Genomic DNA, 22228 nt, shown 5'->3' on the forward strand with positions numbered 1-22228 from the left:
AACATATTCTTCTTGCTTAATTGAACATTTTCTTCCAGAACCAACGATGTAGTTCCTGTCTTCTACCTTACACATTAATTGGCCAAGCTATGTTTGATACGAAAGCCAAGTTAATATCATGAAATTTATTTTTTCTTAATGTTTTTTTGTCTGTTCTACTAAAAAAAGAAACATCTGCAATACAGGCAGTCCTCACTTTGCACAATTCTAGTATGCAGAGATTTGTTACCATGGTTTAGTTAAACAACACCAGTTCCTCAACAACATGGTCCAAATTTCATCTACCATGGCATATTAACTATGAGTAATTGCATAAAGAGCAAGCATCACTACTAACTGCAGTCCACAAATCACCACGTAAGTAATAGAAGTGCATCATGATCAGTAACCATATCACTTCTTCAAGGTCAGTGACTGGTCACTGCACATCTGTTCAGACACAGACAGTAGATTGTTATATTATCCCCAATGATAAAATACACAAGACATTTTATAAAAATGAATAATCAAAACACAGAACTGACTGACAAAGATGAAAGAGCAGCAAAGAAATTAAAACTAATACTATGTAAGTGCAATTTGAAGGGGGACCGTCAATGGAGCTATAGCAGAAACAGCTAGCTGTAGGAATGTTGGCACTGCCACAGGCATCTAGAGACTCTGGACTCAAAGCCAGAGGAACTTAGTGAGGGCAACTGATCAAATCAATGAAGAAAGTGGTTATGATGAAAATAACAATGTCTCAGGGGAAGTGATGCTGACAAAGAACTTCATATTAAAGGAACTCTCAGAGATATTTTCTTGACATTGAAAACAAAGAATAAAATGTTGGAAGCTGAACCAAACTTAGGAGTATGACAATTCATTAAGACAGAAAAGATACTTGTTCTGTATCATAAACTGTACAAGCAAGCAAGCTCCATTTGAATCACTTGTTACAAGTTTGTTACAAAGAAATAAAACACTTTAATTCTCAATGCTTCTAATCTTTTGTTATAGCATGCTAAATATTAATTTTACTATTTTGTTTCCATATACAATTATAATCAACACTGAGATTTTAATTCTTTAACAAAAAAAACCTTTAAAGTTACAGAACAATCATAACTTTATTGATTATTAAAATCACTTTGCATGGTTTCAGTTTACATGGTCACTTTTAAACTGCTCCACTACTATGCAATGCAAGGACTGCTGTATTTTTAAAACAAAATCTAATTAGGATATACTTTGCATTGAAATATCTAGTAGTGATTTGCATACAGTAGCTATCTAATTAATGGATAGTGTGAAGTATGACCCACATAGAGATTTAACCACTACATTTAGAATTTAAGCATAAGAGCAAAAAAGGGAAAATTTGTATTATTTTGTTCACTTCCAAATACCTACAAGAGTAGTCAATAAACAATTGTTAAATATATTAACTAAAGTAAAAAGAATTGTAAAACTTGAATCCTTTAGTTTTCAAACTCTCATACAAAAATTTCTATAATAATAAAAGTGTAATATGCTAATTAGACTGGATGTCTGAAGCCGGGTCCCAGGTGCAGCTGGAGGGAAGCCTGGTGCCTGCAGCCAGGGGAAGGAAGGCCTACTCTTGTGCAAATTTCAGTGCATCGGGCCTCTAGTTTATATATAAAAACCACACATCACTAAATACCTCAGGACAATCAGAACCACTGAATTGAGCACTGGCAGGCCTTAGATCAGGGGTGGGGAACCTTTTTTATGCCAGGGGCCACTTGGATATTTATAACATTACTAGAGGCCCGGTGCACAAATTCATGCATAGGTGGGGTCCCTCGGGGTGGCCTGAGGGGATTGGGCCAAAACCCGCAGTCCAATGCCACCTGCAACTCTTACCTGCCACTCCTGCTCATACCGGCCCCACTGCGCCTGCCGTGGGCTCATGCCCAATCAGTGCCTATCATGAGAGGCTTGCACCGCTGCAGCAGTGCTCACCAGCCATGAGCCCTGCATCTGGCGCCCTCCTGAGGGGAATGGCCTGCAGGATTGGGCTGAAACAGGCTCTCCAACATCCCCTGAGGGGTCCCAGATTGTAAGAGGGTGCAAGCCAGGCTAAGGGACCCCACTGGTGCACAATCGGGGCTGGGGAAGGACCACAGGAGGGCTCCAGGGCATGTCCATCCCATCTTGCTCAATCCTGATCGGCTGGACTCCAGCAGCAAGCTAACCTACCAGTTGGAGCATCTGCCCCCTGGTGGTCAGTGCACGTCATAGCAACTGGTCGACCGGTCAACTGTCTGACCCTGATGGTCAGTGCACATCATAGCGAGCGGTTGAGCAGCCTTAGCATGTCATTAGCATATTATGCTTTGATTGGTTGAAAAGTCGACTGGTCACCGGACAACCGGACACTTAGCATATTAGGCTTTTATTATATAAGATTCGAGGGCCATACAAAATTATCAAATTAAACCTTAATCAATAAAGAAATTAAAATAAATAAATAAATGTAAATCCTGAATCCCTCCACCCCCCCAAAAACAATTAGCCTGCCCTCCCGGCTGGCATGACTCAGTGGTTGAGCATCAACCTATGAACCAGGAGGTCACGGTTCGATTCCTGGTGAGGGTACATGTCTGGGTTGCGAGCTCAATCCCCAGTTTGGGGTGTGCAGGAAGCAGCAGCCGATTAATGATTCTCTCTCCCTTTTCCTTCCTCTCTGAAAGCAATAAAAACATTTAATTAACTCACCCTTACTGCCTTGGCAGGGCCAGACCAAATGATTCTGCAGGCCTTATACAACCCTAAGGTCAGACATTCCCTTCCCCTGCCTTAGATAAACCCATGTCTTTACTTTTCCCATCTGATTTTTCATGAGACTATCAAAAACCACAGGCTGTGGTTTGTCCAAATGTCCAAAGTCAGAGAGCTCACTGGTCTGGGTCCTACAGCCAAGTCATCTGCCTCCTAATTTGGAGCTCCTTTAAAAAAAAAAATCTAATTCTCACTTGAGGACATGCTTAAAGAGAGGAAGGGAGAGAGAGAGAAACATCAATGTCACAGAGAAACATTGACTGGTTGCCTTCTGCACATGCCCCAACCTGTTATTGAACCTGCAACCCAAGTATGTACCCTAATCAGGAATCGAACTGGCAAACTTTCAGTGCACAGGATGATGCTCTACCAACTGAGCCACTCTGGTCAGGCTGGAGTTCCTTTTACCACTTTATGCTGCCACCCACTCACAGACTGAAATCAAACTAATGCAAATAATTTTAGGACCATTTCTGTCCTTTGCCATTCTGATGGAAGCGAGTGCAATAATAGGAGGTAACAATTATCATCCTACTTTTCCAGTTCTCACCTATCTCCACTTGGAGGACCTACTGGAAATGAATTATTCATCATTTCCCCCATAGGATTCCTCTTTTCCTATGCTAGTTATTTCTATTATGAACACTTGCACTGGTCTCATCTTCCAAGTACAACACCTTGGAACCACCAGAATCTCTCCCGAAGTCCCAACTTTTAGCAGATTCCACAGCTCTGAGGGGTATTTTACATATCTCCTCTGCTCCTTCCTATAGCTTCTTACCAGCAATCTGCCCTATACCAGGTCTTGTCCAGACCACTATCCCAATTGGTCTCCCTGACTCCAGCAGCTCTTTTTCCAACTTAAGCTATACTCCTATGTTAAACTAGAGGGATCGGGCCTAAACGGGCAGTCGGACATCCCTCTCACAATCCAGGACTGCTGGTTCCCAACTGCTCGCCTGCTTGCCTTCCTGATTGCCCCTAAGTGCCTCTGCCTGCCAGCCTGATCACCCCCTAACCACTACCCTGCCAGCCTGATTGATGCCTAACTGCTCCCCTGCCAGCCTGTTTGCCCCTAACTGCCTTCCCCTGCAGGCCTGGTCATCCCTAACTGCCCTCCCCTGCAGGCCTGCTACCCCCCAACTGCTCTCCCCTGCAGGCCTGGGTACCCCCCAACTTCCCTTCCCTGCAGACCCAGTCACCCCCAACTTCCCTCCTCTGCTGGCCGGGTCACCCCTAACTGCCCTCCCCAGCAGGCTTGATTGTCCCCAACTGCCCTCCCTTGCAGGCCTGGTCCCTCCCAACTGCCCTCCCCTGCTGGCCATCTTGTGGTGGCCATCTTGTGTCCACATGGGAGCAGGATCTTTGACCACATGAGGGCAGCCATCTTGTGTGTTGGAGTGATGGTCAATCTGCATATTACTCTTTTATTAGATAGGATAGAGGCCTGGTGCATGGGTGGGGGCCAGCTGGTTTACCCTGAAGGGTGTCCTGGATCAGGGTGGGGGTTCCCTTGGGGTGTGGGGCGGCTTGGGCGAGGGGCCTGTGGTGGTTTGCAGGCCGGCCACGCCCCCCGGTGACCCAAGCGGAGGACCTGGTATCTGGGATTTATTTATCTTCTACAATTGAAACTTTGTAGCCTGGAGTGGAGCCAAGCCTTCTGCTCGCTCCGTGGCGGCAGCCATTTCTGTTGGGATTTATGTATCTTCTATAATTGCAACTTTGTAGCCTTAAGCAGAGGCCTGGGCTGGCCAGGGTGTGCGGAAAGCTTGGCTTCCTCCATTGCTGCGGGCAACCCTAGCCTCCTGCTCTCTCCAGCTCCCTGGCTGCCGCCATTTCTGTTGGATTTATCTTCTATAATTGAAACTTTGTAGCCTGGAGTGGAGGCCTGGGCTGGCAAGGGCAGGCGGAAAGCTTGGCTTCCTCCATTGCCAGGGAAACCCAAGCCTCCCTCCTGCTCTCTGTGGCTGCAGCCATCTTGGTTGGGTTTATTTGCATATTCCCTACTGACTGGCTGGTGGGCATGGCTGGTAGGTGTGGCGGAGGTACGGTCAATTTGCATATTACTCTTTTATTAGGACTAGAGGCTCAGTGCATGAAATTCGTGCACTGGAGGGGAAGAGTCCCCTCAGCCCAGCCTGTGCCCTCTCACAGTTCGGGAGCCCTGTGATCAATCGCCCCAGAGGTAGGCCCTGCCCACCTGGCCGGGGCTCCGCAACAGATCGCCCCCACTGAGGGAGGCCCCACCCACCCACCGCAGCCCGCCAGTCGGTGGCCTGGGCCTCCCTCATTGGGGCAATCGTGGAGCCCCCCGATTGATTGCCCCACCAGCTGGTGGCCTGGGCGTCCCTCTGCAGGGCGATCATGGGGCAATGGCCAAGACCCCAACCAATTGCATGGCACCCACCTTGGCTTGCCTGGCGCCAATGGGTATCATAGCGTGGTCATCCGGATGGTCGGCCCGCTGTTCAGCCCTTCGGTCGATTTGCATATTGTGCTTTTATTATCATAGATTAACCTTCCTGAAGCTGAGCTCTCACCCCATCGTGCCTCTATTAAAAAACCTGAAATGGCTGGCTACCCAAGTGCAAAGCTTCCTTACTCATGGTAATGGTAATATCACCTTAAGTACTCCCTCTCTCTCTCTCTCTCAGGCATCATCTCCCTCTAACTTCCACAGCACTTGGCCATTACTACTTTGCATGGCCACTGGCAGACACTGACCTTACCTCTGATAGAAACATTAAGTGTCTTATTATTTTCCATCCCTGTAATACCTAGGCAAGTGTCAACACCCTGAGCTTGAAACTCGTTGAAGGCAGAGGACGCACAGAACTCAGGAAACGCTAGTGGAGTGCCAGAAATGACTATCACTGCGTTCCTCTACACAAACAGGACAGCCTGCTTTGGTAACTACCCTGACTCATCTGTACAAAGTTAGCAGTCATAATGCCCAGTATTCTCAATCTAGTCAGACAACCATTAAAAATAACCTAGGAGCCCAAACCAGTTTGGCTCAGTGGATAGAACGTCAGACTGCAGACTGAAAGGTCCCAGGTTCAATTCTGGTCAAGGGCATGTACCTTGGTTGTGGGCACATCCCCAGTAGGGGGTGCGCAGGAGGCAGCTGATTGATGTTTCTCTCTCAGTGATGTTTCTAACTCTCTATCCCTCTCCCTTCCTCTCTGTAAAAAATCAATAAAATATATTTTTTTAAAAAAATAACCTAGGAAATCTGTCAGTCTCTTTCCTACATCTAAATCTAGGATAAGGCACCTTTCCCCTATCAATTTGGCTTCTAATCACTGTTTTTATACTCCCTTTTTATTCACTCAAACACTGTTACAGGCAAGGCAAACAGACACTACAAGTGACCCAAATCCTTCTGTCTTCATACTGCACTCCTTCTCTCCTATCCTCCAACCTGTCTCTGTCTCCAGGGGAACTTGTACTCAGCTAACTTTCAAGTAATCCTAGTTACCTAAGTGTTTATGATATGCTTCTTGGAGACCTGCGTTTTGGTAGATTTTCAGACATTATGGCAGACCATGAAACTAATTTTAAGTCAAAAAGTTAGCATAAAGGTTCTCAAATTGTAATTTTTGTATCACATTATGTAGTCATCTGCCTGTAAACCTGGATGTCCTAAAGAATGAACTTGAAATTTTCTGAAGCAAAGAAAAACCCACAAATTTTATATTTCTTTTATAATGACAAAAAAAACAGGAAATAGTTTGCAACAGCTTCCTTATTCTTTGTTCTCTCCTTGCAAAATAAAGAAAAAAATCTGCAACAAACAAAGGGCTGACCTTTCAGGCAGTTCTGAAAGCACTTTACCCAGATTATCTCACTGAACTGAGCAGCCAGGTCCACACTTGAACATGGGAAAGCTGGGCCTAAGACTTGTGCTCTTAACCACTATGCTTTCAGATAGTCTTGCACAAAATCTGAGAAACTAAAAATACTAATTAAGTTTCCTTCTATTTTTGCTACAGTTCATACAGTATTTAAAAACTCAGAATATTATATTACTAGAGGCCCAGTACACGAAATTCGTGCACTGGTAGGGTCCCTAGCGGCTGCTGGCTGCCAGCTGGGTACTCCCTCCCTTCCCTGGGCCACCTGCAGCTGCTGGCCAAGGCCTCCCTCCCTTCCCCCAGCCGGCCCCAGCCCCACCCCCTGGTCAAACTCCCAGACAACTCCCAGTTGAGGGGACAATTTTCATAGGATTAGGATAGGGGGACAAATAAAAGCTATATCATCACTTGATTAATAACATCTTATCTACATTATCTCAAATAATGCTCACAACAACCCTGTAAGGTAATACTATTAACAGCCATTAAAGTACAGTGAAGAAACTGAGGCCTAGACAGGTCAAATGCTGTGCCCAAGGTCACAAAACTTGAAAATGACAAAATTGGGATTCATACTCTGGAAGTCTGATGTCAAATCCCTGCTCTGAATAGCTAAGCTAACCACCCTAAGACCCAGGAAAGTTAGGTGGCCTGCTCATGAATTCATACCCTAATTCAAGTCTACTGTGCTTTTAGAATGAAGCATGGTATAAAGAACACAGGCTTTGAAGTCACATAGATCTGGATTTGAATTCTCCATTATCAATTATATCTACTTAGACAACATTACTATACACTTGTGAGCCTTAGTACCCTCATCTGAAATATGAAAATAGCATGAAGGTTCTCAAATCACATTACAAAATGTAGTCATCTGCCTGTAAAGTTGTGATTTAATTCCCAAATTAAAAGAGTAGTTGTAAGGAGCTAAAATAAATTACTATGAAAAGCAGTGAGCAGAGGCTGGTACCTAATATATGCTCAATTAAATGCTATTTCCTTTGTATCTGCCTTTCCTTTCTAAATCCTTCTACAACTATACAATACTGTATGGTTCATGTATGACCCATTCAGTCAAGCAAAAGCATGAGTATTCCCAAAAAAAGAGGCAACCTTAGAACACCTGGTCTTGCACATGGGGAGACTGGTACATAACTCAAGAAATCTCTACTTCTAAAACAATTCTTAATTTCATGCATTCTCCAATGTTAGAACTGTCAATGTTCCACAGAAAAAATTCTATTTCAAAGATAAATTAAAAAAAAAAGCTGTCTAAAAATAAAAAATTGCCCATGAATTAAAGCTGAAATGTAAAAAGACTATTTAAATTTACAAACAAACTACTGGAGAAAGCATCCATATTTTGAAAGGATTGTGGTAAAATATTCTGGTAACTCGGGTCCAAAGAAGACAGTGAAAAGACAGAGTGACTGACTGGGACTAATACACATGTTGGAACCTTCCAAGGTGTTTTCATCTTTACAGAATACAGGAGAAATTATCTTTAGATTAGCATTATCCTCCACACAGAGGAATACTGCCTCCCTGTTGTAAATATCTAGATGTTCAAAAAACTAAAAAATCCAATGAAGCTATTTTCAAACCTACCAGGGCCACAAATTCCCCCATTTGTCTGGCTGCTCTCTAAGTGCAGAACTATTTCTCACTCTTCTCTCCTTCCTATAGCATAGCTGTTTACTCAAAGCACATGCCTGGCAAGTGCTTGTTGACCTGAAATTCAACACTTAGCTTCAAACATTGCATTTCAGAGCTCTCCTACTTGCCCAAAGGTATTTTAAAAAATTAGCACTGTTTACCAATGAACTCTGAAGCAGAGTAAAGGTTGCTAAATAATTCCTCAACACTGTGCAGAATACCACCAAAGGACGCAATACAAACATCACCAGATTCCCAGGTAGGAAACATCTTGCTTTTCAGGACCTACTGTGCAGAGTGACCCCAAAATTGTTGTTGTTGTTTTTATCAACTCCAAGTAAAACAATAATGACCTGCAGTCTGAAAACATATCATTCTTAGGGAGCCTGTAACCTCTAGTTTCACAGGAAAGCTATCCTCCCTTAAAATACATATAAACTCAGATCTGGAAGAGATCACAGAAGGTACATAATAACAGTTGCCGAATGAATGCTATTGGCCTGGTTGTATTCTACAGCAGAGGCATGTAAGAAGTACCAGAGGAACACAGGGGGAATGGCTCTAAGTGCTAGAAGAGCTAGGGAAGATGTCAGGATGAGAGTGGCAATTCTTGAAGAATGAGTTCACCACACAGAGAAAGGGGTAGAAGGACATTTCAGGCAGAGGTAACAACAAATGCAATGGAAGAGGCACCAGTAGAGCACCCAGAGGGAAAATTGTTTGGTGTGGCCAAAAGAATATGGTATATATAAGGGAATGACAGAAGAATCTGGAAAAGTAAACTAGCTCAGATTCTAAAGGGTCCTAAATAATGTATTAGTACTTGGACTTGAGCCTCCAGGCAATGGGTATGTGTACAGATCAGGTCGTAGCTTAGAAACATGTCATGCCAACTAGAGTTGAACAACTAAATAGAAGTCAAAGAACCAAATAATGTTTGTTCTTATCTTTAAATAACATAAGCTCTTAAGGACTTGGCAAAACTCACATCCATGTACATACTTCCCAAGGATATCCTGAGTTCAGTAGAGACCAAAATCAATTTTAGACAGAAAGCTGACAATCATCAAAAGTATGATCCAAAACTACATCAATATTTAATTAAACCAAGTTCTAAAAGGGTTAAGGGACTTATCCACGATCCTAGAGTATGTAGTGCCAGAGCTAGGACGGAATCTTCGTCCAGGGTACTTCCTAGTCAACTCTAAAAAACTTTGTTGTTCCTTTCCCTGGTGCACAGAAACTGAAAGGCAGGAGAGCCAAGGAGGGCACAGAGCAAAGTTAGGGTGTGAGATGAATAGCATGAATACTAGAACCAGGCTTACACGCTGCGAGCACTACATAAATTCTCACCATCATTTATGATCATCTCTTTGAAGAATCATATAATCGCTGGTGGTTCACAGCAACCCCCACTGCAGCTTTTCATATTTGATTCGAAAGTAGGCAAAGACCAAGAGCTGTAAACATGTGGTGATGTTTCTACCTTTGGGGGGAGGGCTCTTGGAGTCCTCCATAGACAGCTTCAGCTGCTGTATGAACTCGCCGCCATACACACTTCTTTCTTGCCAGATGTTCAGCAATCTTTCTAAAGGTTTTTTACAGCCTTCATCTGCCTCTCTGCCCAGAAAAGATGAAAAGATATATATAAGCTTATGATTTTTTGTTTTTAATTAAGATAGATGTACTTTTTAAAAAAATCAACAACTGACTAAAATATTTACACATTTAAAAACAGAAGGAAGAGTAAGGTATATTTTGTGATAAGTGGATACCCAAAACTTGACCAGAAAACTATATTCTTCCTGTGGCAGAATGAGAGATTATATGGTAAAAGTAATCTGTGTCTTTTATCCCCTTTGAAAGATGGGCAACTAAGACAAAAAGTCAATGGCTGATTTTTACAGACAGAATTATCAAAATTTGATACTATCTATCAAATTTGCCCGACTACTGCCTAAGTGCCTATAGCCTCATTACTGGTCTCCCTATCAATCATGACAGCTCGCTTTTTAAGAAGACATTAACTGAAATCTAGTGCCAGACATTCTACTGGAAACTAAAGGGGACCAAAACTTTTAAGGATAGAAAAAAAAAAAAAAGATAAAAAAAATAAAAATGTTTAAAATGGGGAATAAATTCACTACTACTCATCAATGCTAACACACCTCTACATGTATAAATACAATCATATACACTGGTCTCAACTTTAAATTAACTGCTTCACAATTATCTTAATTCTGGGCTAGGTCTATATTCCATGTTCACACAAAGATAATCTTAAAACACACTGAACATAATACAATCCTTAGTAATTTAGATAGTTTTTCCTGATATATTATACTCTTGAAACATGGTTTTTCAATGAGGTGACTGTAACTAACATTCAGTGTGAACCAATACCTTACTTAAAATGAGACAGCAAGTGGAAGAGTGGGGGAAGACTTTCTGAAAGGAAACAAATTCCCTCATCATCCACCTGTAACTATGAATTTTTCTGGTCTGTAGAGCTGTCTGGATGTCAATGATCTTACAATAAATGACTTCAAAGAAGAGATACCCTGACTTCTTCATAAGTCAATATCTTTAATAGGAACTTCATCCCAAATCGAGATGAGAATTTCATCCACCCTGAGCCCTGACAGCACTTTTCTCAAACTTATGTTAATACTCATGGTGAGCCCTAGCCAGCTTGGCTCAGTGGATAGAGCGTCAGCCTGCGGACTGAAGGGTCCCAGGTTCAATTCCGGCTAAGGGCACATGCCTGGGTTGCAAGCTCGATCCCCAGTGGGGGGCGTGTCTCATCATTGATGTTTCTATCTCTCTCTCCTTCTCCCTTCCTCTCTGAAATCAATAAAGAAATATATTTTTTAAAATACTCATGTGGTGAGGTAAGCTTTCAGCCTAATCTGGTCAGACTATATTAGTTATGAATTATTAGTGTCAAATTTCACTGAATTGGGGTTGAAATACTAAATCAGGGTACACACAAATCAATTTGTTGTTAAACCTTTTTTGTTTTGTTTTGTTTTGTTTTGTTAATCCTCACCCAATGATATTTTCCCATTGATTTAGAAAGAGTGGAAGGGAGGGGGAGAGACAGAGAGAAACATCGATGTGAGAAAGACACATGGATTGGTTGCCTCCCGCACACAACCTCATGGGGCCCAACCTCACTGGAATCAAACCTGGAACCCTTCAGTCTGAGGGCCAGTGCTCTATCCACTGAACCAAATTGGCTAGTCCAGTGGTCAGCAAACTCATTAGTCAACAGAGCCAAATATCAACAGTACAACGATTGAAATTTCTTTTGAGAGCCAAATTTTTAAACTTAAACTTCTTCTAACGCCACTTCTTCCAAATAGACTCGCCCAGGCCATGGTATTTTGTGGAAGGGCCACACTCAAGGGGCCAAAGAGCCGCATGTGGCTTGCAAGGCGCAGTTTGCCGACCACTAGGCTAGTGCAAACCTTTTTCTTTTAGTCAGAGGTGAGGGTGAGAAAAAATTCCACTAATAGTTTATAAAACTTAAAGACATGAACTAATTATTTGATATTGGTATAAAACACTTTTACTCCATCTTCAAAATATATCTAGAAACAAATTACTTCTCACCTCTTCCTCAGCTATCAACTTCGTCGAAGCCACTATCATCTCTTGCCTGATTACTACAATATAGCTTCATTACTGGTCTCCCAGATTCCATCCTTGTCCTCCTACAATCTATTGTCAAGCTTAAAAAATAGAATTCTAGCTGCTGCGATAATGCGGACAATGTCACTCTTGCTCAAAACTTCCAGTTTGTTCTCCCTCAGAATAAAAGTGAAAGCCCTTATAAAACCTACAAAGCCCGTTATTTATCTGGCCTCACCTTTGACCTCCTCCCTGTCAACAGCTACCATGGCTCTCCTGCCTCAGGGCCTTTGCACTTAAAGTTCATTTTGCCTGGAACCACATTCCCCGCCCCCCTACCCCTGCCCCCCCCCTCCCCGGGGTGGCATGGCTCATTTGCTCTCCCCCTCTAGGTGTGGATTTACTCACACAGCAACTACATAGTGAGCCCTTCCCTAATGCCCCTATTTAAAATTACACTCCCTACCCCTACTTAATTCTTCTCCGTATTACTTATCTTCTGATATGCTATATAGTTTACTTGTTGTTTGCACTCTTTCCACTTGAATGTAAGAGCAGGGATCTGTTCCACCCCACCCCTTTGCTATCTCTACCCTAGAACAAGCTCAACAAATATTTGTCTAATTGTAATCTTTTTTTAAAAATTTAGATAGGTTTCAGTAAGCCATACAATTAGTTAACTTAAAGCAACCAACCCACTACATCAAGGCAATTCATACTAACATCAGACATCAACTAAGCACTCACCTGCTCATTCATTAAGGTTTATGAAATACTATGTTTGGAATACAACAAATTAGGCCTAGGTCCTGACCTCTAGGGCTCGATCCAATAGTTTTTCACCTTTCCATACCCTACCTGCGGCTTCACATTCTAGCAACACTGGACCATATATATTTTCTACTCAGAACTGGCTCTCTCTTGTACATTGCCTTTGTTCATGCTATCTCCTCTCCTTTGAATGGAACCCTCAAAGTATTAAACAAGGTGAAGAGGGAGAAGTTGTGAGTGATTCAGGTGGCTTAAGTATATGGGAAATGTGAAGAAATAGCAGAAGAATCTAGAGGGTTAGAATAGAATTAGATTATAGAGGGTCCTGAATGCCATATTGTGGCCTTTATCCTGAAGGCAAAGGGAGTCCCTGATTTGATCAAATGTATGGTTTAGAAAAATAGTCATTAAAATTAACCAAATAATAACTAATCAGAACTTGGTACTTTTAACATAAAACGTGTTCTCTGCAAATTCTCCTTTCACTTAAAAGAAAGATAAACCTTAATCATGACAACCAATTCTTACCTAGGATTTAGTTAAAAGGGAGGGGAGGGGCACTACACCAACCCACCCACCATCCCTGGGGATATTTGGGATTCAATTAAGACTTTTAAGACTGATTTAAGCACAGCTTCAGCCACATTATTATACAATGGAAATTGATGCTCAAACCTGTTATAACCTGAAGACATTTTCAATAGGCTTTCACCACTAAAGGCTAAATCCAAAAGGGGGCTCTCGTTTAATTGGTGAAGATAATTAACCAGGATAGCCTAATTCTTTAAGAACTATATTAAGTCAAGGTTTTGCCCGATAAGTTTCAAAGTTACAGATAAAATAGTTAAGAAATCTTTTTACTGATGAGATTTTGCCATAAGTAGCTCTAAAAAAAACTGAAGGCACTTTAGTACCTAGAACTGAATACAACTAAAGCAATAAAGTAGTTTTTATAACGGAAGAAGTTATCTTTTCATGGTGCACTAACTCGGTTCTAAATGGAGAAATCTTTTAACTAAAGAAACACCAAAAAATAACTGCCACTAACCAATGAATAAAGTGGAAAGTGATAATTATGTACATAACTTAGTATGTTGAACACAACTTAGTACTATATATTTTAATTCTGATTATAAAATGAATCACTGTAAAATTGATCTAAAAAGTAAAAAGTGTGTATTATACACACATAGGATTGCTGCTTGGAGTGTCAAGCCAGCTTGGGGCCTTTTCTTCCTTTGCAGTTTTAATGGCACTTCCTTGGTACAACTACCCTAATTTCTGTATTTCTGTCTTATCCCATGTATAGTAGGCCTATGGTAGCCTACTAAGGGCAAGAAGTTTTTCAAAGTATCCCAACACTTCCAATAGCACCTCATGTATAGTTGGAGCAGAAATGTTCCTCTGCAGCTGTTAACACAGAAAAGAGTTAACACAGCAAGCCTGAGACTGCTACCCTCAGAAAGGCCTGCTTACAAGGTTGGCCCTTGGCAGGCATCTGGGAACTTGGGTTTTAGAAGTGTTCCTGCCATTTCCTAACTAATAAGGGTGGTTTACTGTGCCTAAATTATTTGTGCAAACAATATGGTTTATGCTGAACACCTGCTTTCTTTCTGAAACAAGAGGATGCCTATGGCCAAGCACTATAAAAATCCTGGGCACTGAGCCTCTAATGAGCTTCCCAGGTACACATTTCACATATGTTGCCATAATTCAATGCAGGAGGAATTAAGTATGTGTCCTGTGACTCCACTGTACCGATTTTCAACCTTTTTCATCTCATAGCACACATAAACTAATTACTAAACTTCTGTAGCACACCAAAAATTAAGTTTCCCATCTGACAAAAACATAGGCATAGCTCTGGCCAGGTGGCACAGTTGGTTGGAGCATTGTCCCATATACCAAAAGGTTGCGTGTTCGATTCCTGGTCAGGGCACACACCTAGGTTTTGAATTTGATACCTGGTTGAGGTACCTATGGGAGGCAGCTGATGTGATGTTTCTCTCTCTTCCCCCAAAATCAATAAAAACATACCCCCGGGTGAGGACTTTAAAAAAAAAAAAAAAAAAGGTATAATTTTGATTCATTCACACCAGCGACTATTATTGTGTTGGCTATTGTCACTTTTTAATCTGACAATCTAAAGGAAAAGAGGTCAGTGTCCTTGACTAATCAGGTATTGCATGTTTTAAAATTTTTTGTGGCACATGGGCTAAAAATCACTGCTCTGACGTGAAAGGACTATTGGAAGCTTACACTTAGTCTCCTCTGGACTTCATTCCATGCACCTTTTCCCTTTATTGATTTTACTTTGTATCCTTTCTACCTGAAATCACCAAACCTAGGAGTGGTCTTTGGGACTTGTGACACAATGGTAAATAAATATGTATACAGTGCTAACTCCAAATTTGTCTCCAAAAATTAATTCCCTACTGAGATTCAGATGACAGGCATACCTTTGAAATATTGTGGGTTTGGTTCCAGACCACCACAATAAAGAAACCATCTCAATAAAGCAAGTTGTATTCTTTTTGCTGGTGGAGGGCCTTGCCTTCAATTTGTAAACAACACAACATCTGTGAAGCACAATAACGCAAAACACAATAAAACCAGGTATGCCTGTATTTTATCCATCTGCCTATCTGGCACTGCCCCTTGGAATATCTACCATCAAACGTAACATGGCCAAAACAAAACTCTTGATTTCCTTTACCATACTGTTTTCCCAAACCTCATCTCCGTAAGGGTACCACTGGCCACCCACTTACGTCAAAACCCCACAATAATCTTTGATTTCTCTGTTCCCTCACTACCAACTCCTACTCCACTCCCACAAACCCTACCAGTTTACATTTGGGGGGGCGAGGGGAGCAAATCCATCCACAAAGTAATCAATCAATAAACAGAAGATATTATTAATATTCTCACTGCTTCTGAGTCCTAGCTGTTGTCGCCTGTAGTCCTTACTAGAGCAATATCCTTCCAAACTAATGTCCCTGCCCCTCACTTGGCCCTAATAACCCATTCTCCAAAGCCAAGCCAAAGGGATCTTTAACAGTGTGATGGAACATATCCTTCCCCTGTATAAAACCTTTCAGTGATCTCCCAACACTTTTGAGGCATATGTGACTGGCACCTGCCTACCTCTCTATCATCTGGATGCCACAATTCCCTTTGCTCATTGTGTTCTAACCACACTGGCCTTCTTTCTGATCCTCTTACCATCCAAATTTATTTCTAACTCAAGTTCCTACTTCACATGATTACCTCAAATGTCATTTCCTGAGAGAAGCTTTCCTTCACACTAGAAAAGATACCCCTCTAGAATGCCATTTATTCTATTATGTCCACATTATCACTCTCTGAAAGTATCTTGTTCATTTATTTGTCCTTATTTATGGCTGCTCCCCATTGTCTGGATCAGTTCTTGGTGCACAGAAGGCACTCAAATACACGTTGAATGAAAGAAAACTAAGGTGCACAACCATCTCCAAACTGAGAAGGAAACACGAAGTCATTTGTGTGGGGGAAAAGTTCAAAGTCTCGTTAATTAAACTGCTATTCAAATTAAATCTACTCCATGAGTTTGGCATCATAGGCTAGAGGCCTGGTGCATGATATTCATGCACTAAGGGGGTTGGGGGGCGGTCCCTCAGCCCGGCCTGCACCCTCTCGCAGTCTGGAAGCCCGGCTTCTGGCTGAGGGGTGCTCCCTCTGTGGGAGTGCACTGACCACCAGGGGGCAGCTCCTGCATTAAGCATCTTCCCCCTGGTGGTCAGGGTGCATCATAGCGACCAGTCGTTCGGCCGTTCGGTCTATTTGCATATTACCCTTTTATTATATAGATTCCTAATCAATTTTGGTCAATAGTAATAGGTCAATTACCTTTGTTTATCAATTGGCCAAAGGAGAACCATACAGAGAGCACTTCTAACTATTGATAAGGTACATTAATATTGAAGTGGAATGGCTGGCCTTTCTGTTCTAACAATGGTAGGGGGAGGGGGCTTGGAAACATAGGGATCCCATATATAATACCCAAATAGGACACTAAATATACTAGAAGAATGCAAATAATACTACTAATAATAATAAAATAAATAAATTGGGGATTTTTTTTTTTTTAATTAAAAAGGACCAGTTTTACTTCCTCACAATGCCACAGTTCCTCCTAGATAGGTCTTAAGATGTTACCAAGTAGAAAAAGGACTTTCTATCATGGTATTTATTGTTCATTCTGCTTCTGCCACCCCCTTCTATTTACCCTTTTCTGGATTTGGAGCAGCTAACGATTACTGTTCAATTTTTAAATAAAAATGTTACATTTAATAATGCTACAGAAAACTATTTTAGTCAATTTCCTATACCCTAAATTAATTAATTTATTAAATATTTACTGAATCCCTCTCTGTGCCAGGGCAGACCACAATGTTGCCCAGCTTCTGGGACACCAGCATTCACAGCAAGGCTACATAAATGGTATCCCCTTAAAGCTACATAACCCAGCAGCTCTGTGCCAGATACTTTAATAAGCACATTCCTATGAAGTAGCAAAGACCTTGGATGAGTCAATTGTACTATGTACTTTCAAACATACTGTTTTGCTTTTCTTTTTCCTTGTATGTGCCCTGACTGGGGATTGAGCCTGCAACCTTGGTGTATCAGGACAAGGCTCTAACCAAGTGAGCTACCCTGCCAGAGCATTTTTTTTCCTATTGATTTGAGAGAGAGAGGAAGAGAGGTAAAGGGGGGTGGGTGGTGTGAGAGAAAGAAAGGGAAGCGGGGAGAGAGAGAAAGCATGTTTCAAGTGCTAGACTGGATTTGATGTTCCGCTTACTTATGCATTCATCATTTCTTATATGTGCCCTGAACAGGATGGAACCCACAGCCTTGGCTTGTTGGGACGAGGCTCTAACCAACTGAACTGCCCAGCCAGGGTGACCAGTTTTACTTTAGCCTCACAACTCTAATTAGGAAACTTGGGCTCAAAAAGCTAAGTATCACATATAAAGTCATTCAGTGTTAGAGGCAGAGCTACAGCCAATGTCTAAGAAACAGAACTAAATCTCCTCAAAACAAGAAAAAAACCTATCTCCAGTTTCAAACAGCTACTCTAGTAGTTTGTTCTAAGCTTACTCTCTGTTATAAGGAGATAAGTTCACAACACATTTTCTTTGTTCATCAATTTATTTAAGTTCATAACACATTTTCTTCAGTGCCCATGTTCACCAAAAGAGCGAGCCAGCTATGTAGTGGACAAACAAAAGTCTTTTTTTTCACCTCTAGAAATCTAGATGTAATTTCTTTCTTTTGGATTTCTCATTTTATTCCTTCAAATGTTTTAAATCTTTCATGGAATGCAGACTTATTTTCACATTTAAGACCTTTCACTTAAACTTTAGACCCTAGAACAATTTTTATTTAACCCACTAGTCTCCTTTGTGTATGTCCCAATTTCCTTTTGCAAAGACGTTTATTTTTTTATGTTTACTGAATAAGTCTAGTGAAAAATCATTTTTCTCTGCTCTTCCTAGGCAACTAACTTGTGTGTATAGAAAAACTTGTTTTTAAATGAATAAGAATGATTTATAAAACTTTTAATCAAATGGATGTTTTCTGTGATACTAGGTATATGTGTGCTTTATGCTCCAGTCCTCTGTTATAAAACACAACTGTGCAAAGACTTCATATGATATAGCCAGAGCAAATATCTACTTTCCACACTAGTAATTATCTTTGCAGTGACAGTAATGACCACTATTTCTAGTAAACCAGACATCCAGAAGGAAGTAAGGAAAAATAAAGGGATAAGTAACTAATTTCTTGCTAATAAGGTTTTGTTACTGGAAGGTTCCCTGGTACTATTTGGCTTTATGTTTTCTGACCATAAGCTAGAGACAATTCAGCCAAAACGAAGAAAAATATACCATACTCAAGAAATGAATTCAATAAGTAACTACATCTAGGGAAAAGGATGATTCAAGTGCTAGACTGAATTCCTTAATGCATCAAAATGTTTATTTGTCTGAGGCAGTGTTTAAGGGCCCAGCAAAACATAAAACCATAACTTAGCCTTTGCATCACTCTGTGAAGCACATCTGTAAAGTACAAGTTACCAATTTACAAAAGTTATGTTGAAAAAGGAAAGAACAAAAAGGAGGAAAGGTAATGTATTTAAAAATAAAACAAAAAACGGGACAACATACCTGGCAACATGAGAAAAAGCATCCACAAGGACAGATTCAAATTCTCTAGTGAATTCAGGTCCTTTCCTTTTACTGTTTTGGATGACATCATTTGCTAAATATAGAAAAGTAAGCTTTCTATTTGATTTGGCTGGAAAAAAAGAAAAGATAATTTAACTTACATTAAGGAAATTCTCAATTCACAATTCTTTGCCCTAAGCTACTCCTAAGTTATATACTATTAAGACAAATGTTATCTACTTGAGGTCAAGGCTGCTATGTGTTTGAAAAACAAACTAAGGAACTCCTTGACATCTCTAACAAAAGAGGTTTAAGAATACAATTTTTGTAAAACCAAAACAAGAATGGACCATCTTCATTTCTGTGTTATTTTAACCAGGGTAATTAATGAGCAGTAAAAATGAAGATAATCTGAAGAAAATTCCTAAAGGATAAGCAGTCAATATTCTCCAGAAGACATGTTAAAGCCAAGGTTTTCATTTATTCTATTTTAAAAATGAACTTTTCTAACTCACTATTAATTGTCAAATACTGCAGAATGAAAAGACTGAGGTGGGTTCTTGTAATTTATGCTCCTAGACTGAGAATTTCTCTTTGAACATTGTAATACCCATCATCAGTCAATTACATCAACTCTAAAATCCAGAGCAATCTCTAGATGCATCAATGGATATTATATCTCAAATACAAATATACATTAATGCTACATTTTTAATGAAAATTTAAACATGTCTGAAATCTGGATACGCAAAGTTATGAGTCCCACAAAAACCATAATTTTTCTCTTATACGTACTCTATGTAGTATTTTCTATTACTCTATATTAGGTATCATATATTAAACCATAAGAACTTCAGGCAATATGTCTGAGTTACAGTTGTTTGGGAGAACATTACTGAATTTCCTGGCTATTATGCACATAATTTCTCAACCATAAGGTTACATAATTACAATTTTTGATCCAAGTCTTCTTTTAAAAGAAATAAATAAGAACACAATCAGACAGTTCAAAACACTAAATTTTCTTAAAACACAATGCCAAAGTACCTGAAAAATTCAAGCAAGCCCTATGTTAACCTTTACACACACCTAGTCCTTACTCAGCTTCTCTCAGAAACCACTTGTTTCTTTTCAAATGCACACAGCATGTATAAATTCTGACATAGCAGACATCTGACACTTTTAAGTGTAACCACAGAAGAATAACACAAGTTAAAAACAAGATTTTTAGAACATATTATAGTTTAAACTGATGACTTATACAGTGCTCAAAAAAATTAAATATGAATATAACGAATTGTATAAACCTTCTAGTAACAACCTAATTTTGATGACCAACTGGTGAGAAATAATGAAAACCTGGAGCTATGCTGCCACAAAGGTATGATTATGGCAAAATGTTTGTTTTTGTTTTTAAGGGGGAAAAAGCAAACCTTGTTCTGGGATGTTGCAATAAGTAAAACTACCAAGTCTATAATGCCATGAAAGTTAATAGATTCTAAAGTAAAACAGAACTTCAAGAAAGCAAATTTAACTTCACAAAAGTGAAGCTTTACAAATTCCATACGCTTAATGTTAAAAAACCCAGAATTCATATTATAAAATGCTATGGATATTCAAGAAAGACTTGATATATTTTTCAGTATTACAAATATGATAGCTAAGAGGCCAGAGAGCCAAGGTTTTCACTATCAACAATACCAATTATTTTTCATCATCCTTAAATTTAGCAATGAGTACTTATTTAAGATAAAACTTTATCCTTCCACATTCAGCATCCTGAACAGTCAAATAAGCACCATGTGTGTAAAGGTGATATGACAAAGCCCTAGAGCACTTAAACAGTCATAATGCACACAACACACACACCCTCCTCCACTCCAGCTCCAGGTGACAGCTCACTTGTTCAGATATCTTTCCAATATGACAAAATAGATCTTTTCACACTCTACTGATGCCCATTCCAAACTGGTTGAAATAGTTATTGAGCAAAGTTTAAATAACTAGCTGACAAAAAATTTTCACTGTTTGGCTGGTTTTGACATCTAGAAAATTCTGTAAGTTTGTAAAAAAGGCTTTTTTATTTGTATTCAGGCCAAGATAAAAAAAAATTAGTAAAAAATATTCATCTAAGAGTATTTTATACCAAACAGTTTCATAAAGAAAGGGAGACTAGAGCTCAAAGAGATAAATTAAGAATCAGTCTTAGAAAAGAAAATAATACATCGGCAATAGAAGTAGTAGTTACGTAAGAAAGAGTAATTGTTTTAAATCTGGTAAATATTTTTTGAAGGCAACACAGATGTTTGTGAACATCTTAGGGAAAATAGCTTGGCCATAGATAGAACTGTCCACTTATAAAGACTTAGGGTTGGCTAGAACCTAAGGGCCAATTTGAACATTAGGGCACAAAATATTTTCCACTTTAGTGTGGGGGCATTTTCAATTCATGAAGCCTGGATATTAGGAAGCTGTGTCCTGATACTTGGAAGAGCATCCTCTAGCTTTGCACTGTCCAATATGGTAGCCACTTGCCACATGAATAAACACTTGAATTATGACTAGCAAAACTCAGGAACTAAATTTTTTATTGTATTTATTTAAAATTTTCATTGCTTAGTCACACGTTTCAAGTGCTCAATAGCCACCTGTGGCGAGTGGCTACCTTGTTGGACAGCACAGATATAAAACATTTCTATCATCACAGAAAATTGTATTAGTGTTTATTCAAAATGTCAGAGAACACAATTTAACTCCTACTAACCAACTTTTTAACTATGTAACAGGTACCATGCTAAATACTGTACATGTTACAAAGAAACAAGAGGTCTAGTTTCTTCCTCAAAACACAACCTAGTGAAAAAGAGGTAACTAGAAAGAATGAAATACAGTAGTCTCTCAGTATTATCTCTGGCGGGGGAGAGAGGAGGTGTATTGGTTCCAAGACCTCCCCATCCTCCTAACCCCTGTGCCAGTACCAATATCTACAGATGCTCAGGTCCCTTATATAAAACTAGAGGCCCGGCGCACGAAATTCATGCATTGGGGGGGGGGGAGGGTGTCCCTCAGCCCAGCCTGCACCCTCTCCAATCTGGGACCCCTAGAGGGATGTCCGACTGCCCACTCACAATCCAGGACTGCTGGTTCCCAACTGCTCGCCTGCCTGCCTTCCGATTGCCCCTAAACACTTTTGCCTGCCAGCGTGATCACCCCTAACCACTCCCCTGCCAGTCTGATTGATGCCTAACTGCTCCCTGCCAGCCTGTTTGCCCCTAACTGCCCTCCCCTGCAGGCCTGATCACCCCTAATTGCCCTCCC

General features: G+C 40.4%; 1 protein-coding gene across 2 annotated transcripts in view; it reads right to left on the bottom strand.

Annotated features, from left to right (window-relative positions):
- The window catches only part of RPRD1B (regulation of nuclear pre-mRNA domain containing 1B), a 60821-nt gene that overhangs the window by 33855 nt on the left and 4738 nt on the right, over positions 1–22228 (bottom strand). Inside the window, exons 2-3 of one of the 2 annotated variants that reach the window (XM_080683803.1) lie at positions 18911–19040; positions 9784–9917 (exon numbers count right to left, since the gene is read on the bottom strand). In XM_080683803.1, coding sequence (XP_080539929.1) covers positions 9784–9917; positions 18911–19040 — 264 coding nt within the window. The remainder of the gene's footprint in view (positions 1–9783; positions 9918–18910; positions 19041–22228) is intronic. The other variant, XM_080683804.1, reaches the window with a different exon arrangement.

The sequence above is a fragment of the Plecotus auritus genome, assembly GCF_963455305.1.
Source record: "Plecotus auritus genome assembly, chromosome: 8".
NCBI lineage: Eukaryota > Metazoa > Chordata > Mammalia > Chiroptera > Vespertilionidae > Plecotus > Plecotus auritus.